Source organism: Nothoprocta perdicaria, unplaced genomic scaffold (genome assembly GCF_003342845.1).
Source record: "Nothoprocta perdicaria isolate Ctin4 unplaced genomic scaffold, notPer1 scaffold_66, whole genome shotgun sequence".
NCBI classification, from domain to species: Eukaryota; Metazoa; Chordata; class Aves; order Tinamiformes; family Tinamidae; genus Nothoprocta; species Nothoprocta perdicaria.
Genome location: NW_020455932.1, coordinates 66,057 through 87,705, shown reverse-complemented (window position 1 = coordinate 87,705; position 21,649 = coordinate 66,057). Strand labels below are relative to the sequence as shown.

General features: G+C 42.7%; 1 protein-coding gene across 1 annotated transcript in view; it reads right to left on the bottom strand.

The window, feature by feature from the left end:
• The window catches only part of CUX1 (cut like homeobox 1), a gene marked incomplete at its 5' end in the record, with an annotated part of 102,389 nt that overhangs the window by 19,071 nt on the left and 61,669 nt on the right, over window positions 1-21,649 (bottom strand). The window contains 6 exons of the mRNA XM_026050219.1: window positions 12,574-12,630; window positions 13,179-13,344; window positions 14,772-15,601; window positions 17,818-17,919; window positions 19,288-19,353; window positions 20,339-21,010. Coding sequence (XP_025906004.1) covers window positions 12,574-12,630; window positions 13,179-13,344; window positions 14,772-15,601; window positions 17,818-17,919; window positions 19,288-19,353; window positions 20,339-21,010 — 1,893 coding nt within the window. The remainder of the gene's footprint in view (window positions 1-12,573; window positions 12,631-13,178; window positions 13,345-14,771; window positions 15,602-17,817; window positions 17,920-19,287; window positions 19,354-20,338; window positions 21,011-21,649) is intronic.

Genomic DNA, 21,649 nt, shown 5'->3' with positions numbered 1-21,649 from the left:
CCTTCCTGACCATCAGCTGCTCAGGCTGCAGCACCTCGGGAGCAGCCACATTTCACTGCGCCCTGCAGAGCTGCAGGACCCTGCTCGAGAGGGATCATTTTTGGGGCGGGCAGCACCTCCTGTGACCGTAGCAGCAATGTTTGCCAACAGCCTGCGTATGAAAGCTGCAGGACAGCTCAGACCCAGGCAATCTCCTACTGAAGCTCAGGACGCCGCGGATGCAAAAACTTGCAGGTGACGCCAGTGACAGTCCCCTGGAAAATCACAGATGGCTACATGACCTGACACGGGTCCCCAATGCATTGCCCTCAACAGGGATATCAAGACAAGCATGCGATGCTGAGACACGGATACCATTTCCCTGGTCCCAGCAGCATCACGCTGCTGTCCGTCGGCACGCGGGAAGCTTCCCCAGGTGGGATTTTTTGCAGGCCCTTGGAGAACGTGGCAGATGGGACATTTCCGTTCAGACCTCGCTTCCATCCGTGCAGCCAAGGCAGCAAGCTTCCTTTTTACCCCCCTTGGAAATCAAAGCTACGCTCGAGGCAAAGCTGTGCTGCAAAAGCAGCCGATTCTCCAGGCTCAATCCAAGCCCAGTGCACGGAACATCTTCCCTGCCTGGGCAGGGGACCCCCTTCCTCACTGCTCATCGCCCGCCTGGCCTCTGCCACTAGCACTAGCCCAGCTAATAAGCTGCAAAAAGGAGCCCTGCGGAACACGGCACGAAACACGGCAAAGTTGTGGGGAGACTATGCAAAACACAGAAGGTATTCAGGGGCCTCTAAAAGGATTAATGAAAAATACTATATTCTGAAGACAGCAGGCAGACAACAGCTGCCTTAACTTTCAGACAGAAGTGGATTGAAAAAGCAGATCTGCTATAATTTTCAGAGACAAATCTCTGTAGTTTATCTGATCCACTATTTAAATTTCAATACACAGCTCCTCTATCTGCAGTAATAATAACCTAAATTCCATTTAGTGTTCATTTGAGCAGTCAGGATAAAGTCATTTCTTATTATCTCCCCACTGTGTAAAAAACAGCTTGAAGGTAGGAAGTCAGCAAGCATTTTCACCAAAAAGTAATTATTGTAAGTGACATTTTTACTGCTGGCATGCCATAAGGCGAACTGCGCGTTTGGAAGGACAAGTTGCTAAAGCAAAATGACAGGGTACTCTGTGACATTCCGACGAGAGCCCAAACATCAGTTAACTGGCGCGGGGTTTGACGCAGCGCCCTGTGCAGTGTCCCAAAGTTGGGGCTCCGTGGCGAATTAGCGGGGAGGATGAACGCAGACCAACGTGGAGAGGAGACTTCCCTGCAAGCTCCTGAAAGAGCACTTGATACTGCAGGGCCTCCATCTACCTGCTCTTACAGATGAGCTAATGGACAACAAACACCGTGGCAGGTTGCCAGGGATCAAAGTTTCTCGTACCGGGACTGGATTAGTTTCTGCTCTCCCCTAATTATTAGGCTGCGGAGTGTGGCCAATTTTAGACCGAAAGACCATTTTGGCCATTACCACTTAGGGAACGCAATAGCAACATACTCAGGACAAGGGAGCTCTTTTATTTCCTGCCTTCTGGAGATTTTAGGCAAAATTTATCCCTCAACCTTCTACTTCATTTTATGTCTGCCTACATCAGATCTCCTAAAGCATCCTAACAACTTGCCAGGTAGCAGTGGTGGGAGCGCAAGCTGGAGCTACGCAATAAATCAGGGAAGCATTTGGGGCACAACACAGCAAGAAAACCCTCTTATGACTAATTAACAGAACACACCTATGAACGCCGAACACCTTCTCACAGGTAGTGTTTTCAGTGGATTTACTTTGAGTGAGTGATCTTGGCTATTCACAATTTGCAAATTAATATGGCTTATAAATATACAAACCTCCTTAGAGTCATAAATTTGTGTGCACATCTAATGATATTAAGTATGTAGGCGCACGCGTCCAGGGTTGCAAGAGCTCGCTACAGCTGTAATTATAGATTTCCACCATGACCGTGGGGATTTTGTTTGTTTCACAAATGTTAACTTTGGGGAAAATGTTATTTTGGGTTTTGCTCAGAGGGAAATTTTGTGTGTGTGTGTGTTGGGGGGTTAGAAATCAAAAGAAATCCCCTTCAGGAAAGCACACAGATGTATGCTTATCTGCGCTGAAAGGGGAGGATTCCAGCTTTGGTTAGCTCCAAAATTAATAGGGGAATATTAAAAATAAAAATCCTCATTCTGTATGTGAGAATAGGAGCAGGTAACACTATCTGCACAGTCAGAATAAAGGTTAAAAGTACCTGGAAAAAAATATTGCTTCTGAGTATTGTTAAGAGATTACAGAATATTGCAATTTTATGTTGCATTTTTAACAGCTATATGGTAGCACCAGGACTGAATAATAATAATAGAGAAGTAATAATGTTTTCAGCCACAGGGCCTAGAAACTAGGTAATAGATGAAATCCAGAGAAAAGAAAGACCCAAGTTGGTTAGTCTCAAGAAAAAAGATTGATGGTTGGACATTCAAAAGTAGAGCAGCTAGGTGCCTAAATCTTGTTTGGATGAATGTGTAACCAAAAAAACCCTTGGAGACGTTCTTGAAAACCCCACTGCCAAGCTCCAAACTGCTGCTAAGGCTGCAGAGCCTTGCAAGGAAGAGCTGCCATCAGTATCTGTTTAAGATAAAACCACCCTGGCTCCATCCTCTCCCAACTTTTCTGTCTCTCAGTGAACCACAACTGGGCAGTCCCGAGGATCTGGGGGCCCCAAGTTGGGAATCTCATTTTAAAAGGTAACCAACACACAACATACAACCCCAGCTACAAAACATGGGGAAACGACTGGGAATATTAGTCTGGATCTCCCTCCTCAGCTCCTCGGTGCAAGCCCACGCACTGCTGGGCCAGCACAGCCTAGGGGCGAGCAGGCTGGGGCACCATTTGTTACGTGGGAGGTAACGAAGAACCGGCTCTTAATGGCGACGCCGGCGTTGGACAAAGATGTTGCTGAAGGCATCGCTGGGGAAGCTGCTCGCACCTCTCCAACCACAAGACCTCAAGCAGCCTAGTGCCCCCCTTGTATCATCCACAGGTTGCCAGCTGCTTTGTGCCCCACCAGTGCAAATCCCCTAAAGAGCTGAAAAAAAGCTCTGTTCTGCACAGTAAATGTATATGGCACGGCAGGATATGTGGAGGCAAACTCAGTTGCTCCATCTGTGGTGAAAAGGTAATTCTTGTGCAAAGAGCTGCAACTTGATATAATCCATTAAGAGGTTGCACTGAGTTCTCTCCAACTTTGGAATGGAGATACCAGCCAGAAACATGGGATAAAACTCCAAAACATAATAGCTTAAGGAATGCTTCTGAATAGCCTATAGGGAACTTGGGGGTCATTATGTAGCCATGATTTTAAACGCTGTTTTACAGTGAAAGGGAATAAAGGGAACTAAATATCTCTTTTAGCTCAACATGACAGACCCATCAGAACCATGGGACTCAGAACCACCAGAAAATACCCAGATTGGAACAACACTCCCTATATCCTTCCTTAGTCACAGCGGCCAAAAGAGAATGACTGTGGAAGAAGTAAACACGACATCAGGCATGGAGCGTTTTCTCAAACACGCAGCTCCTCCTGCCTCTTTTGAGCCAAAAGGAGAGCCTTTACATAACAATATGCAAAAGAATACATAACAATGTTGAATGCATCTCACCTTTAAACAATTAAGAAACCTCTTTATAAAATGAAATCAGATTTTAATTTGGATGATTAATGGCAAAATCATGGCCTCTTTAAAATGCATCACTCTGCACTGCTAATCTTTATTTAATATTCTGATTTTTCTGTTTCCATAACTTAGCGAGAAGTCAATATTTAGAAATAACTGTTGGGAAAGACTTTTAATAACCTTCTTATTAAAACAGCTTGTGTGCAGAAGCCTTCTTAAGGATTTTCTGAATATTAAAACAAATATGTCACAAAGGCAATCAATCAAGATGCCGCAACTACACATATTTTTATTTTAGGATAATCAAAACAAATGAGTGCACGATACCCTTCAGAAAGCAGACTCCGTGCTTTCAGGGGGTTCTGCTGCAGTCTACGGCGCCTCTGTTGACTTGCTGACCTTGTGACGAGGCGCTGCATTTTGCCCTGTTGCCATCGTTATGACTGTTTGTTGTCCTCCACTATTCTAAGCCTGAGCACGACGGTATTTCTACATCCCCCTTTGAAGCTTTTAACCTCTTGCTTGCTCCGGACAGAGCGTGAAGCAGAACACATATGCATGCTGCGCATCCAGCTCTCCCATCAAATGTATTTCGCCCTCTACAACGCGGATATTCATCTGCTATATAGACCAAATCCTCAAGGGATGGATCAGAGGCTAATGCCCACATTCTTTCCCTCCCAGGGAAGTCCTATCTAACATCCGTGGCACAGCAGATCGGTCTTCATCTTGAAGAATGCACTCGAGGAAGAGTGACCCTGAACACCGCTACACTCAACGTGCTCCTCCTTGGGAGGAGTACTGGCTAAAATACTGAAACAAAATGACATTTACATTGCACGCAACAATATTATAAAAGCTATTAAGGTACATTATTTTGCACATCCTCATAATCTCGCCATACTGCTTTACTTAATTTGTGATAAAATTGTTGAGAAAGGGTACTTAATGTAGGACAGTCAGTAAAAGTAATTTATCATCTTCCCGCTTCGGTGCTCACGTTATCAGCGAACTCATTTTCTGCATTCATCATGCAATCAGCCTATTATTTGCATATTAATCAGGCAGTGGACCATGAAAGAGCCGCATCCCAGCCAAATGCTGCACTATCTCAGGAGGAACACTCAGTAATTATCATACATCAGTGTTATGATGTGGTAATTGATTATAACATCTTTCTGTTGCCCCTGGGGAGTCCCACTGCTAACCCAGCTCCAGGCATTCTGGGCAGATTTTTCCCTGAAAATTACAGAAACCATTGCTGTCCTTTTATTAAATTTCTTTTTCTTTTACCTTTGCAATAGGTATCTCTCTGAGCATTTCCAAGATTCTTTTTTTTTTTTTTTTTGGTAATGAAACGTTCATTAGAAAAAAAAAAAATATCTGCCTCAGCTCAGAAAGCTAAAAAACAGAAACAAAACAGTTTGGCTTTTGGCTTGCTCTTGTTCGTCCTCTCTCTTTCAAGGTCTGGTGGCTTTTTAGGTGCTGGTGTGGCTTATATAATACCCTTCCCCATCAAACAAAATAAAATGTTGCAACTTCAATAGACAGTAATTGCAAAGTTCCTATAAAGACAGTTAAGCTGCTTTATTTAGGTGCCAAATGAGAGGCTAATTTTGGTCCTCTCGGAAAGGACAAATGAAACATCTGCCAGTTCAAACGTGCACTATTTTTAGGATCCCAGTTCCGAAGGGGTGAAAGGAACACACAGGCTACACAACCGGAACCACGCTGCAGGTTTGGGCAAACCCTGGAGGCTGAACAGGATCCATCCCAGCTTGTCCTTTGGAAAGCAAAACTGAAAGGGGCAACTGCTTGGGAAAAGACACCTGTGGATGAGTCCAAGGTTATGTGGGAAGGAGCTTTGTCCAGGATCTGCAGCCAGGCTGACCTTGCTGGGGAGCGTTGGCAAGATACCTGATGGGGCAAAATTCCTGTGCCAAGTGTTTCATCTTTGTCGGAGAAGTTCTCAGCACCGACAGCAAAACGGGGATATTTTGTAGACTTCAGGATTTGCCAATAAAATGGCAATCCTGGGTGCTTCAGTCATTCCAGAGAATGATCATTCCTTTCAATAACAGTATAAGAAATAATATAAATGCATCAATAGATTATCACCTATCCATCTCTATCTCAAGGAAATAAGAACCTTCCAAGTTACTGTTAGCAACACCTTTGAGAACAAGAAATGTGGGACTTTTACATATTAGCCTTCTTTTTAAATTCCTTTAGTTTATTAATTGGACAATCTCCTGCTTCCATTTTTATTCAAATTTGATTTCCAATTCATTTTGGCTTTGTTTTTAATGCAAGCAAATAATCACTGGGTTCTTTAACATAGTTTTTCTGGATGGCTGTCAGCAAATTTATAAACCTCCACTAGCTATCAAATTCAGCGAGACAAATCCATCATTTTCTCCCTTCCTGCTCCACTCAAACACAAGGGATAGCCTGGAAGGCACCTCAGAAGACAGTAATTTTCTGGCAGTTTTCTGTTTTGTGTTTTCTTTCTCCTTCTCAGGAATGATTTGCGATCAACTAACACAGCATCTGGAATAAGCGAGGGAGGATTTGTTGGGTAGCACCAAGCAGGATGCACATTTTCCCATTTCAGAACTTTTCTGTGGAGAGCATAGCCGCAACAACAGCCCGGCACCAGGAGGGAACAACAGCCATGTCTGGCGCTAGAAGACCTTTTTGCAGCATTCTGAGAGGAAAACGACTCCGTGTGTGCCGCTCGCCTCGCGGGGGAGGGATTTTCCCCCACCTCAGGAACACTCAGCTCCGTCGCCTGGGTGGCTCCGGGCGACACAGCCACCCGGGGCCCCGCGGCCTGCTCCGCGCACAGGCCTCTCATGGCCGCCCGCAGGCCCAAGACCAGCAGGAGCCTCTGACAGCTGCCAAGCCTCCTGAGCCTGCCGGGGAGAGGGCCCGTCCCTTTGGAGCGGAGCCCTGGTGACCTTCCGCACAGCTGCGGCCCTTGGGGCCTTGCCGCCGCCGCGGCTCCTTGCTGCCGACCGTCCCGCGGCCGCCCGGCCTCCGAGGCTGCCCTCACACTTCAGTGCTGCTCCTGTCAGGGTTTTTTTTTTTTTTTTGGCTTTCTAATGCCTCAGTTCATTGTTTTCCACCCAAATCCTTGGCAGGAGGAGCGCTCAGCCTGCCCGGGAAGGGGGCTCATGTGGGCAGCTCCCCAAAGGCTCTGATGAGCTCCAATGGAGCAAGTGGGAGGGAAGAAAACGCTGCTCTGCACTGAAATGAAGTAGTAAGTATCAAAATGATGGAAACATAACTTACAGAGCTAGAATAATTCACTACAACAGCATTTTTTTTTAAAATAATGCCTGACCATTTCATGAATACCATCTAATTTAAGCAACTACAACGCTCACTGGTAGCCTGGTGAACCGCTTGGGGAGCAGGCAGTGGTAACAGCCCCAAAAGTTTGTTCTTACACATGGTTTTCAAAAAATATTCACTGATTCCTATTATTCTAATAAGGAAGAGCTTGAGGCAGAGGCATTAAGGTAACTTGCACAACGCAACTGAAGAGCCACATGTGAGTTCCCTTCCTGGAAATCCCTTCACATTCCCTCTCCTCTGGTGCAAGTGAAAGACCCACCGTCCCAAATTAACCAAACACATAAAATGGAGCTGCAACCTGACTGGGTCACTTCTCCTAAACAAAGGCTGTGAACTCCTAACCACACTTCAGAGCAAATTAAATTTGTCTCCAGAATACGGCAGGAGTCTCCTCTTTGCCATTTTAATGTGGAAAGTGTGTTGGTGCTTTGTCATTATAATTCAGCCGCAAGGAACATCTGCCTAGAAAATTGTGCTCATTCTATGATTATGTATTTTATTTTAGCACTTTTGTAGCAGGAAAGCTATGACCATGGTGAGAGTAGAAGAATCTTATGCAAGTTTAATCACTGGGTGGTTCAGTGGGCAAAAAAATACATGTAGGACAAGAGTTTTATCGTTAAACAGAGAGTGATGGGCAAAGGACTTTGGCCATGAGAGTCAGCTTGTGGAGGACAGCCCTAGGTAACAGGCAGAAAGGAGGAGATGATATCTAGCAACGCTATCCAACGTTATATTAAGAACTAATGGAAACACTGACTTCACTCTGCGTTCCCAGGCTCCAGTAAGGTGCCTGGGCAGTGATTCCCCCAGCTTTATTGATACCATAAAGGCTGCCAGGAAGGTTTACATGGTCCAAATGTCAGGGAAATGGCACAGAATATAATCACACACGTTGCAGACAGACTACAACAGCTGTCCTTATGAGGAGCCAACTGATACCCTATAGTTTGAAATCAGGATAGCTCAGGCCAACTGCTTCGGAGTTGCAATCTTGCAGAGTTGCACACCCACAGAATGCGCAAACTTAACCAAGACTCTTCCTTATACATTAGAGTTCGTTTGAAGATAACTGTTTTGCAGAATTAGTTGTTTGGCTCCAAACAAACAATAAACAAACAAACAAACCATACTAAAAAGTATTTGACATCCAGTGCATAAATCCAAATTTTTGAAAAACTCAAAAACTGTCCATCAAATGTGACCTAACGACACAAGGAGCTCTTGCAATTCTACAGCTCAGGTATTGAGAAGTCAAGTGATCTCCCTTCTCTGTCATTTTATAGACAACTTTTACCAGAGCCGTTTCAAATTCTACAGAACTTTACTAACCTAGAGTTGCAGCAAATTACTGCAGAACAGGCTCTTTCTTCCCTTGGATTCAAAAATACCCAAAATTGGGATGATCCAGTGACCACTGTGTGATCTCAAGGTACTGAGCATTTAGCACACTTTGTGCTAACCTGAATCATGTTCTGGAGCACCATTTCAGACCAATGTACTCTTCCAAAACAAAACGAATCCTATGAAGGAAATAATCATGAAGCATGGAGGGGAGGGAAGATCAGAGCTTTCTCCACTGCCATGAGATCTCCTAAAGATAACATGAGGATAATCCTGAATGTGAATCGCAGTGGATTCAACAGTGAAGCATCTTCTCTCTCATTATTTTTCCCAGAGTGGTAAATATGAGAGCATCCTTCTCTTATTAGATAAGCAGGGAGATCTATCCAGTAGCTTCTGTACTGAAAGGTATTACTGGAGTAGGTACTACAGAAATAAAAATATAATAGATATCTGGGTTTGTCATCATTCCACAACATATCTGCTAAAATCATAGCTTCCCTAAACCATAGACTGCATTGTTTTTTTCCCCAGATTTCTTTCCCAAGAGATAAGAGGTAATCTCTCTCTTGTTACAAATGTTTTATTTTGAAAATAAAGCTTTTATGCATATTTTAGTTGATCTAAATACAGTAGATCTTGGGTTTTTAAATCACCAGATAATATGCAATTATCTCAGGCTAGATTCTGATTTTGAAACAAGCTCTAATTAGCTCCCCATTTTATGCTGCTATAATCCTTTCTTCAACTCCCATGAGCGTTACTATTGCTAAGCAGCATGAGGTTAGGAATGATGGATGATACCCAGAAAGGAAGACAAACAAAAGGGAAATTCAAAATCCCCTGAGATCACCCGCAGCTGTATCGGCAAATGAAGATTTCCACATTAGGTCATGAGACGACCCTTACAGAAACACATACCAAAAAGGCCTGTCTCTTTCCCACTGAGTATTTGCAAGTCTTTAATGTAGTATAGAGAGAGTATATGTCCTTCACAAAGGATAAATACAAAAGTGAATAAAAATTCAGCTTGCCTGCGAGTAGCTTTGGAATCAACAGTACCAAAAGAGAAACTGTCTTCATGCGATAAGAGATGCTCGATAAAGATTTAAGACCCCCAAATAAAACAAACTAACAAGAACTCTCTACAGTCCAAATAGTTAAAAAACACTCAAGCACATAAACCTCCTCCTGACATATGGCTGCCATCCAAACCCAATCCAGCTCTGCCCATCAGTAACGCAATGTAAGTATGGGCCAAATTCATCAAGAGAAAATGCTGATGCAGTTGGGTGACACTAATTCAACTTTTTTTTTTTTCCCATGTGATTTGGTCCACGCTTTTGACACATAAATCATTAAAAAGGCAGATTTACCCATGGGCATTAGAGCATTTAGGTGGAAAGAAATACAAGAAAAAAAATGATATAAAAAGCACAGTGATATTATTTTGATCACCTAGGGTACATACACCACTTTTTGTGTAAAGTACATTCACTGGACCCGAACTCTTCTGATCACTAAAACTATGACTAAAGCTCATAGAAAATACAGATAAATATCTAGTTATAATTTTGGTATTGACAGCGTACTTCAAAAATTCCTAAATACAGTTTGAGAAAAGAAAAACAAGCTTGCATTCTCTTTGCTTTCTCAAATTATATATGTGTGTGTGTGTGTATATATATATATATGCTTATCCATTCATTCTTACATATAAAAGGCTGATATGCCCAACTGTCCATGTGTGACGACGGAAAACTACTGGACCAAAGAATGGATTCTCATGAATGAGGTGCTAATCAAAACCTTGTGATCTAGGAGTGAAACTAACTGGGCCAAAAAGCCAGAAAATCCTGCTAGTTTGACAGAATAATGCCAAACAGTAATGAAAATACTCACAGCTAATAAAAGCTGGAGACGTTACTATGCATGTTGACACTCTATACACTGAAGACCTTCTTGGCAAAGCACTCAGGAGCCACTGGATGTATTAGTTTAATTTCACTTCTTTCCCTTCATGCATTCAACAAGTTCCTGGCCAATTATATTAAGCAGAAATGGCTCCAGACCTTTTTTTGTTTGTTTGTTTTAAAGCCATTCTGATTAATTTCTATTTTAAAATTACAAGTATGTAACCTTTTCTGTCTTTATTTTCCTGGGAAATGTTCTTGGAAGACCTGAAAGCTGGAGCTGCTTTTTTTTTTCTTGCCCTGGAGTGAAGGATCTTTCACAAATGCTTTTTTTTTTTTTTTTTTTTTTTACCTTTTCCAAGCTGTTTGCTGCGCTTTTAATTACAGAACAGCTGCTAATAAAAGCAAATTACCAAACTGCCCTTCCTCATTCAAAGAACATGGTTTTGCTCTGATATTCTGAGCAACGTCACAGCCCTATTTATTCTCTTGCAGTGAAAAAGGTATCAAGAAAAGAATGTCTTGTAAAAAAATATTATTTTTAATCATGAGAAAGCAAAGAGAAAAGGCCACCAACTCATTTTATCATTTTTAAGCTTGCTTTAAGGGAAGAAGGATGGGCATCATCAATAATAAGATTTTAGTAGCTGATAGGAATGTGTCACATTGCCAAATATTAGCTCAAGGGCAGGAACTAAGGAAGGAGATGGGAGTGTGGGAGTGGAACAAAATATTGCAGTAGCAAAACTGAACTTCCTGAAGGAAGTCTCTTGGAGCTGCTGGTGACTGTCATGGGAATCCATCAGGTGGTCAGGCCATAGTATTATGGGCTTGTCTTTCAATCTTTTTGTAATTACAGTTCGAAATAAATACGATGATTAGCAATAACAATGCAGCCTTTTCCCAGCTCCTCTAATTTCAAATTCCTCTTAAAATGGCTTTAATTAATTACTCATATTTTCCATGTGGTCTTAGGCATTTATAGCTGTAGCAGTTACTATTGCATAGCATTAATGCTACAAAGAGAACGTCAATGCATGCTTTTAATGAAGAGCAGCATATAAAACGTCTCAGAAAATTTCCATGTTCTCTAACTGCCTGTCTATAAGTAACAATAGCCCCGTGATTGTAAATAATTTTCTCCAATTTTGGTCGTAGTTCCATGGCTGTTTTTTTTTCCAGAGGCATTTTTGCTTTTATCTATTTATTTGCAACTGTTCTTCTTGAGAAAAAACATGGATTTAACATCATAATGGATTTTTTTTCCAGTAAAGTCTTTGAGAATGCAAAACAGTTTCCCACCAGAGTGAGGAAAAACAGCTCAGCTGGGATATGCAGAATAAACCCAAGGAGCTGCACAAAAGACCAATGTTTCGGAATGGCAGGACGGTGGGAAGAAGAGCATAATCCGTCCTCCTCTTTATCTGGAACTGCTGTAATTCTCATATAAAGGGCACTGGCTGTAAGTACAGAGCAGGGCACCAGTATTTTTCTAGAGGACAAAACAGCCTGAGTGGTTGACGTCAGTTGAGCGTATCAGCGGTAAAAAGGCTGTGTGTGGGTAGAGCTTGGTATCTAACAGCAGGAACACAGCTGTTCTGTTCCAGTCTCCTTGCTGCACTGGGGCCGTCTTCGCACAATCCTTAGCAATTTGCTTTTCTTTGACACTCATCTCTGCTGCAGCTGCTTTTCTTATTTTTTTTCTTGCAAATGGAAAGGGGTGGCAGGGGGAGAGGAGAGATGAGCGTGGAATATTTACTGAAGTTTGCAAAAGAAATACGTAACGTGGTCTCTTCCCCACCTTCGAGTTAACAAAGCGTATTTTGTGCAAAAGAAAGCAGGGGAAAAAAAATCCAGCAAATAAGGCTGTTGGAGCATGCGGATCACATTACAAGCGCGGTGCTTGTTTTACAGCCATTGTCACATGTCAAGTTGATAAGCTGAACTATGGCAAAAAAAAAGTAATTCAGAGCCAATGATCTCCGAGATCAGACAGACTCTCTTTGCTTAATATATGCGGCTAAATATGTGTACTTCCTAGATCTGCCATAGCAACAAGGCGAGAATGAAGATTTAACTGTGTTAATAATAATAATAAAAAAAAGCAAGAACTGACGGTTCTCCAATATGATGCAACAGAACACAAGAAACCTCTTGGCGTCAAAGCAAAAGCAACTTCACAAAAAGCACAACGCATTATTTCCGAGGAAATCATCGAAAGCGGCTGATTACCTGAGCTTGCACATCCCTGCTGTAGGGAATCCTGCAATGATGTCACTGAGTGAAGGACTAGATAAGAGAGGAGAGGAGAATCAGGGAACAGTAAAAGGCGATGCCAAACCACAAACTAAACAGTCAGCAGGATCAACAAATTGCAAAGGGCTATCAACGGATCCTCGGATAAGCAAGGGCCGCAGTAAAAGCGCTGTGGCAGCTCTGCAGTCCCCCTTTAATGCTTAATCCTGCTCGCTCCCTTCCTGAGAAAGCAGTGGATATTCTCCTGGGGATGGTGACACCCCTCAGACGACTCTAGGAAACTGCACACGAGACTTCCCGGCACATTAGCCAAAATTTTTGGCATTGCGTGTCATATTTATGCCTCAATAATATTGCTCTAATTAGGGACGTGATAGCTGCTGCTTATCAATTACGCCCAAGCGAGCGCTTCTTTTGTAAACATTCCCAGCGAGTCCCCTTCAGAACAGGCTGCGATGCGAGGGTGGACACTTCCACTTATAGAAATGCCTCTGCTACCGTAGGGTCAACGTCTCGCTTACTGCAACTTTAAAATGAATTCCTCCTCCTCAACTCAAACAACATAGTGGAATTTTAATTACCTTGTCCTTGTTGCTGCCCTTGCGCGGGCAGGACACACTGTCCCAGCTCACCATTCAACCAGAGCTGCATACGAATAAATGGTTCTCGGCCTTTTTGGGTCAATTTGCTCCATGGCTTTGGCCTGGAGAGCATGTCACTGACACTTCCTTGGGACAGCCCCAACACCTGAAGCGAAGCAACCAAGAACGGCAACGTTAACACATTGGATTTGCAAGGGGGGAGCTTAAGTAACTTGGCTTTTCTTTATTTTTATTGCTCATGTCAGTTTTAGCTTGACAAGGAGTAAAACTTTCAAGTGACATATATAGGGGCTTCGACTGAGCTTGCTGTTCTCCTGCCGTGATTTTGTTCTGGAGCATGTGGTTTTTTTTATACTTTTTCTCCTGCAGCAGCACAGCGGCAGTGTGAACACCAAAAGGACGGGGAGAGATTTGCATGCTTTTCATATTTTGTGTCAAATTTGATCAAGTCTAAAGGAAAAGCACGGAGTCCAGACTCTGAGAGGTAGATAAAACAGGAGATGATTGTCACATATTTTGTTCTCAGAAAAAAATAATTGGGACTTTTGAGACTAGTCCTATATTTGGTTGATTTTTTTTTTGTTATGAATTAGAATGATGTGAGTTTTCACCTGTAGCAGCGGCTGCTTCATGTAAGCAAATATATAAGAACACACATAGCCAAAGCTGAGCTGGAATTCGAGACAGGCAGAACATAATTACTTGCCTGGAATTCAGGACAGGTACACAGGTTAAAATTCATACTTAATGAAAGCTGCCATGGGATCTTTAATGACCCCAGGAGGTCAGGCTTTTCATTTTACATCTTATTGAAAAGATAATAGTGCAAAGCTAGCTCCTATTAGGCTATTATATTGATTTAATTCTTCATCACAAGGAGAAATACCAGACATCCACCACCTCCCCAGCCAGAAAGGTGTTCGCTGGTGCTCTTCCATCTAACCATGACCTCCCTGGGCTCCCACACATTTAATGGTCAGAGCTCAAAATGCAACAACTTCAGGAAGACTCATGGTAAGTGGCGTATCTGTAATCAAATACTGCTTAAAAGTGCCTGCAAACACACTAAGTTCTTGAGCAAGAGGCAAAGGCATGGACTGAATTCTCGAGTTAAAGACTAAGGAGAGGAGGCTAGGGGATTTTTGTGTGCGTTTGTCTGAATGCCATTGTGCATAGTTCCAAACATTAGAAAAGGGAAATTGTTCTTGTGTCTGTAATCTTCACTTATAACAAACTGAAGATTCCCCAGTCATGACAATGGCCTTACTCAAATATTCCATGAATTCAGTACATTAAGCATGAAATACTGAGTCTTGATAATATTTGCTCCAACTTTCAAAGTTTCTAAGCTCAGGGGCCCCACTTCTAATCACGAGCAACTGAAGCCAGTTGTCGTAATAAAATCCATGCAATTCGCAAAACACACAGAAACTAAGACTACTTTGTGAGCTTAGTTTGAAAATACTTAACATACTGAGCAAAAACATTTTTCTAAGACTCATGTTTCTTATCGATACGAGGAGCCTAGTGCATTCAACATACTGGGGTAACAAGAGAGAACCGGTGCTTTACCTTTTCCCCAAAGATCCTTTGGCAGATGCCATTCTTTGCTAGCTTTTCTTTGACCTGACGCGTTAGTTCTATCGTATCCACCTCCTGGTACATATAAATCTCATACTGCTCGGGTGTCAGTGGAGGAACCGAAGGTTTGGATGGCTTTGACAAAGACACGATAGGGGATGAAGGGAGGGGGCTATTCTGTGGCGTCTCGCTGCGACTTGCCCCAGTCATGCTCAACTCAGAACTCTGGGAGTACGGAGATTCAGCGTTTGGCCACTCTTTCCAGTACTCTGAAGAAGATGGTCCTTGGAGCTGGCTACGATCTGGCCTAGTCTGATTGGTGCTGACCTTTTCTTTTCCAACACTGGCTTCCTCAACTTTGGGGTCTTCGGGAAGAGCTGTGTTTCTTCGCTCATGCTGAACAGTATTCCACCAATGGTCCTTCCAAACACCACCACGTCCCAACTCATTCTTAACATGCCTCAACATACCCTGGGCAGAATCACTTATTCCATGAAGCTCTAAACCAGGTGCCTCCTGAGGCTCTTTCTTGAGCCCAGAGAGGTTCTGCAATGCAGAGATACTGGAATCAGTGACAGATGAATGTTTCTTCAGGGACATGGCCAAAGGAGAAAAGCTGGAAACTGAAGACATTGCAGGTGTAGATACTAGTTTGGGGGACAGGATAGAAATGTCAGCTTGAGATAAAGGTGGTGTTTTTAAGGCAGGTTCAAGGGCAGCCTGCTGGGCCTCCATTTCGCGTCGGGCTTGTTGCAGAATGGATCGAATAGCATCATCAGAATTGCCACTGCTAGATGCAGAAGGCGGCTGAGCCGGCTCAGCTATGAAAAACAACCAAAAGACTAAATGCAACACAGGAATACGCTTTATATTCAACAAGTGATACTGTAAAAATTTCCTCCTAAGAAAAGGGGGTTGCAATACATTTCTGAGTGGGACAGAGAGGGCTTCACTAAGCAAAGATTTTTAGCTTTTCAAAATACGGTAAGAATTGCAAAGTTCTGCACTGGGAAATTTTCACAGTGGCTAAAGGGCTAGACATTCACACACACACATTCACCTGCAGAAGTCTATTACTACTTGCACATTTTCCACCACGGCAATAATTTTCAAATAAATGCCTTTGAAAAATCAAGTTCTTCCTCCTACACCCCCAGGAGCTCAATATCTTTTTATGGTTTTGTTTACAAAGTCATTTAACCTTTCACTTCTTCCCATCCCCACAAATGAATCACAGCATGCACTCAAAGCTAAATACAGCTACATTCACCTGGACAGCCAATTGGTACCCTTTGACAACATAAATATAGTGAATCCTTTTAAATCCAAAAATATAATACATAAATTACAATAAATGAAGAAATGTAGTAAAAGACTTTGTGATTTAATTTGACAAACTAAAGCTGCTCCTGCTTCCTGCTTTCTCACTCCATGATCCTCACTGCTGAATTAAAACAGCTTGAGAAAAATCAGGTTGACGCTTGACTGCCTCTCCTGGCCTTATCAAGGCAAGGCCCCAGAATGGAGCCATGGGCCTTTCCGGAAGAGATAACATCTCAATCAAGTATTTCATGGGTGCCTTTGGTTTGTAGGGTTGCTTTCCAACAGTTGGTGGGGGAGACAAAACTGGCATGTGGGTGCAAAACTCTCTCTAGAGGGCTGTAAAATTTTGGCAGTGCGGCTTCTGTTTCCCTTTATGTTCGTCTCCACTGAGGTTTCCAGGGCTTGCAAACCAATTTCTCGGAGAGCTACTCGGTGAGGACTGGGAAAAGTGAAGCCCTAGATAACACTGCGGGACTCTCAGACTGCAAGAAGTGGCCTCACAGTAAGATCAGGTTTCAAATATTGTGTGTTATTTTAGAAATATTATGCCTTATCTGAACACATTCCCATATTTGCCCTCTGTCCATACTTTTCTTGTTATACACAATAAAAATAGATGAAAAGCTAAAAATTAAAAAAAAATATCAAGGCAGTGAGACTGTCTTTTGTTATCTACTGGTCTCATGGTAGGGTTGAGGCTGAATTAATATTTGAAAAAAAAAATCTGAGCTTCTCAAATGACATATGCCACTGAGCAGCTTGTTTGTGTTTTCCTACACAAAGTCCGTATCATTACTGTATAAAGTTGTATTATTTAAATGGTAAATTGACTAGCCTTTTACAGTTTGCTGTGAGATTAGCTTCATTTCAAAGAGACAACTAACTAAAACTGTAAATCAGCATTTACTTAAAGGAGCAAAGCAAAACGAAGTACTGCAAAGGACTTTCTAAGCGCAGAGCAGCATTAGCTCCTTAGCAGCAATGGAAAATGTTTTATAGTAGTAAGGGCTACGGAGTAGGCTGAAATGTTAGCTACCTGACAGCATAAAATGAAACTTATCTCAGGGCAAGCTGTTAATGTTCTTCCGAAAGGAAACGCTGTCTCAGTTTGCCTGTCCATTCACAGAAAAAGAATGATTTCCTTGCATTTCACAACCAAAAACAGAGCCATGCAGAAGTCAGGATGGAGTTTGGCTCTGCTATGATTTCAGTACATGATGTACCGAGTGAGAGGGTAATACATGACCGATAACTGCTGGCTTGGTCGTGACCTTCAGATAGTAACAGGGAGAGGAGTCCATCCCTCTCCCAAGCTGCTGTCCCTGGGGCTGGAGTTAGCTTGGAGAGCTGGGAAAGCCGGAGCTGCTCGCTGTGCACGGGAGCACTGGTGGCAGACGCACGCTCCAGTGCAGTGGGCAGTGGCCATGCACAGGTGGGAGAGCTCTCTGCTTTGGGAAGGGTGCTCAGGAACCTCCGGCTCCCTCCCGCCGGGTGCGGACAGGCTGAGGAGTCCCTGGAGCAAGGCCCCATGGCAGACTGAGCCCACCGGCCGCATTTGGGCTGTTACGGGCAGAAACAACTCCACTAAAAAAGAAACACTCCTTTAAACCTACACTCAAGGTTTTAGATTATAATTAACTGACCAGAAAGCTCAGGATACTTGTTTTAATTAAACTCTGAAATAAAAGGAACAGGAAGCAAAATGAGGCTGTACCTGTTTTCTGTACTTGCAGCTCCCTTTTGGCTTGTTCTAGAATGGATTTGATGGCTTCATCAGAGCCCGTCTCTGTGGTTCGGATCCTTGTGGTTATATTACCTGGGGAGGAAAACAAAACTAATGACACTGGGAAAACTTTCTTTTTTTCCCCCCTTTTCCCCTTTTTTTTCCTTCTGTTTTGTTTTAATGGAAAGACAACACACACTGACATACTGCTAGAACCACCTGACAACACTTTTCATCAGATATATACTGGCATTTGCTAACACCAAGGAAGAACTGCCCATAATTGAGCAAAAAATATCCTCTTTATACAAAAGCCTGTTCACTAGCTGCACTGGAACAATGAAAACACTAACACTACCAATAAAAGAATTACGTGGTCATATATTTATTATCCAGGAAACCATATATAGGTCTATTGTATTTTTTAACTTTTCCGTTGTATGGAGAAGGAGAGGAAACAAAAGGGTTAGGAACTGGAGGAGAAAAGAAGAAAGCTTAGATCAGGAATCATCCTTCAAAATTGCATTAGCTTCTAAGCAAACTAGGTTGAGTATATATATATTCAGCCCCAGACAGATTAAAAATATTTTTTACTTTTCTAGAGGTTAACACATTAAGAGAAACATTCTTTTAAGTGCTGATACTATCTGAAGTGCTCTCCAGCTAATAGCTATTTCTTAATTTTTTTACCACTATGGGAAAAAAGGGAGGGAAAATTCCTGTGATTTTGAAACCTACTGCACTTAAATGAACTGTTTATTATGCAATTATCATTTATAAGTGATCTAGATGGCTTCTGACTGGAATCAAAATAACTACAGAGTTTTGGGGGGATTTCTTTGTTTTTTCTTCTTGCCTTGCGAAAGAAACATTCTGCAATTAATCTATAATGAAGAAAAAAGTTCAAACTTCCTTTTAATGATACTTTACCGATCTAACATTCACTTATTGTTCGCTCAGACCATTCCACATACCATCCTGAACCAAGGATCTTGCTAACCTAATAGCATCTTAAAGTGTATTTGCCAGCATAAGCCCCAAGAGGAGAAAGACAGATAACGTGTAGCAGAAGCAGTATGCTGTTTAGGTTGGAATTACAGCGAATTGGGCACCTCTCTTGCTCTAAAATCACAAAACCAGCAAAGAGAGCATTTCAGAAGACTTGCTGGTAGAGATTTTATAAAGCCTCTTCTACCACTTCTCTTTTTTTAATGTGCGTCCACACTGAGATTGGGAGTGCAAAAAAAAGTCTCCAAACAGGGTTCAGTTAGTACAGCAGCAGTGGAATTAGAAAAAGCAAAGTGTTCTTCTAACCCATGGTTTGTTTTATACTTACTGTCTGTTTTTCTATCAGATTCCAGGCCAGAATCAAACTGCACCGTTTTAAGGAAACACACAGCTAAAAGCACACTCCACTCCCTAGATATGGACTGCAAAGAAAAACACCTGCCTGTGACGTACCTTCAGACCCATTTCTTCGTTTCGGTACTTCCTGAAATAGTCTGTTCAGGTTCTGGCCTGGATTCTCTGTTGAAAAACAAGTTGGGTAAGAACAAAACAATCAGGGGATGGGTTGCTCGGACCTCGCGGGCTACGCGACATGGAGGGAGGGCAGCGGGGCCCTCCGCGCGAGCGCGGGGCTCGCTCGAAGCCTCGAGGCTCGGCCCGAGCGCTGCACGAGCTGGCTACTTGGGGAGAAGCAAGGCCGGCTGCTTTGTTAATAAAGATTACAGCTACGTTCGGAAAGGAGATTAGACAGATATAAATAAATGCCTAGAGATACCAAAAATGAAGAGGTTAAAGATGGGCAGATAATCCCCTCAAGTGCAATCATCAAAAGGAAGAGTGGATTATAAATCTAACGGCGTTCGCTTTCAATTAAACAAAATCTAGGAAAATCCTGTCTGTCCTTTCCAATATTTCTCAGCTGTAAACAACGCACTTTTTGGTTTCCCTAAATGTAAATCTCAGTATTGCTTAAGATGAATCACAATGAAATGCATATGTTATTTCTTAAACTCATTGACTTAAATACGCAAAGCTGCTTTAAATTAGGATTTTTTCTTAATTAGTCATCTCATGCTTCACCTATGCTCTTTTGTCAAAACCCTCTGGAAAAGTCGTACCAGTCAAAACGAAAGCCTGTTCTCAGTAAACAATCCCAAATACAAATTTCCAAATAATTCAAAGGGCTGATATTCTTACTAGCTGTTGACCCTTTTCCCTCAGTATTTCACTCCAACACGTGGCTACCTTGATGTGGGATTTGGTGGCCCTGAGCTTGCCCTGCCTCACCAACACAAGCGGCTACACAAAGCATAAGCCAACAAACACACGAACCTGCATCAGTCCTGAAAAGCAGACCTAGAAAACTACTTTTTGCACCTTATGGCTGATGGAGGTGAAACAACAGCAAGGCATGAAGGGCCTCGTAGGCAGAACCTCACACTGGTTTTCATAGTTGTAACTAATTGGAAAAAAATGGCAATGCCCTTAGTCAACAAGCGCTTACCTCTTTGTCTACCCTGGATGCTGCGAAGCGCCAAGATGTTCTGCTCGTCCGAGAGGAACTGCTTCATCTTATGAAATGGCTCCTTGCCTCTCACAGTCAGTTTATTCCATGGCTTTGGCCGGGCTAGTATCTCACTCACAGACCCTTGAGACAGTCCCAACACATAATGTCCAAATATCCGCTGTCCAATATTGTGCTTGATCAACTGCTCTTTCACCTGACGTGCAATTTCGGCCGTGTCTATCTCCTCGCCTTCAGAGATGCTCCCAGCACTTTCTGACTGGCTAGGAGACGGGGCCATGCCATTTACATCCGGGCTTTGTTGTAATGGACTTTGGGAAGATATGGAGTTTGTGCTGTAAGGACCTGTTGGAAAAATCATGCTTGTGCTTCCTGCTTCCTGCATTGCCTTGGAGTAGAAGGACTGCATTAGCTGTCGCTGGAGGAGAGAGTTTAGTGCAAATTTTCCTGTGGAGGCCAGGGGTAAGCTGGGGCTTGCCAGGGATGAGCTGAAAAAGTCTTGACTTAAACCCGTTGGTGAGAACTGGTGTGTACCATTAGTATTGGAAGCCTGCTCCCCCGCGTTGCGGAGCAACTGAGAAGGAGGGGAGGCCGGCAAGGTTGCAGGACGCTGACTCTCAGGCTGGTCTTTCCCTTTTCTCCTGGCTGACCCTACAAGGAAGGTCAAACATAATGCATTATGGGGGATTAAAGAGGGAAAAACCGAGATAAAAAATGCAAAGGTTGCTCCGCAAAGGGAAAAAAAGTGCAGATTTACAAGGGCCAATGAGTTGGTGATGGGACTTTTGCTTTTTTGGGTTTTGGGTTGTTTTGTTTTCATTTTTATTTTTGGTTTGTTTTGTTGCATTTTTTTTTTAATAATTGAAATTTTAATAAGCCAAACAAGGCCCCCAAAACAAACAACATGCATTTCATGTTTGCACCTTTCTTGTATGTTGCAGCCTGGAGAATCCCCCTTACAAACATTAAAACTAGAACAATTACATGAAGTGCAGTCATACATTTAATATAAATTCAGTTACAGACAGCAAGTCTCTTTGATGTCTCTCATTCAAGACATTACTCATTGGACCTGACTGAACCCAAATGCAGCAAACATTTACATTTTGGAACAAACCAATTTGATTAAAGAAATCACCATTAGGTGGATGCACCAAGATCACTCAGTTTAAAGCCATAAACACTTCTGAATTCAGTAATCCCAGTGCCAGTGGCAACTTTTAACTTCCTTCCAGCTGCAAAAACCAGAAGCATTAAAGTATCTGGAAATTCCATGACTTGCCATTTAAA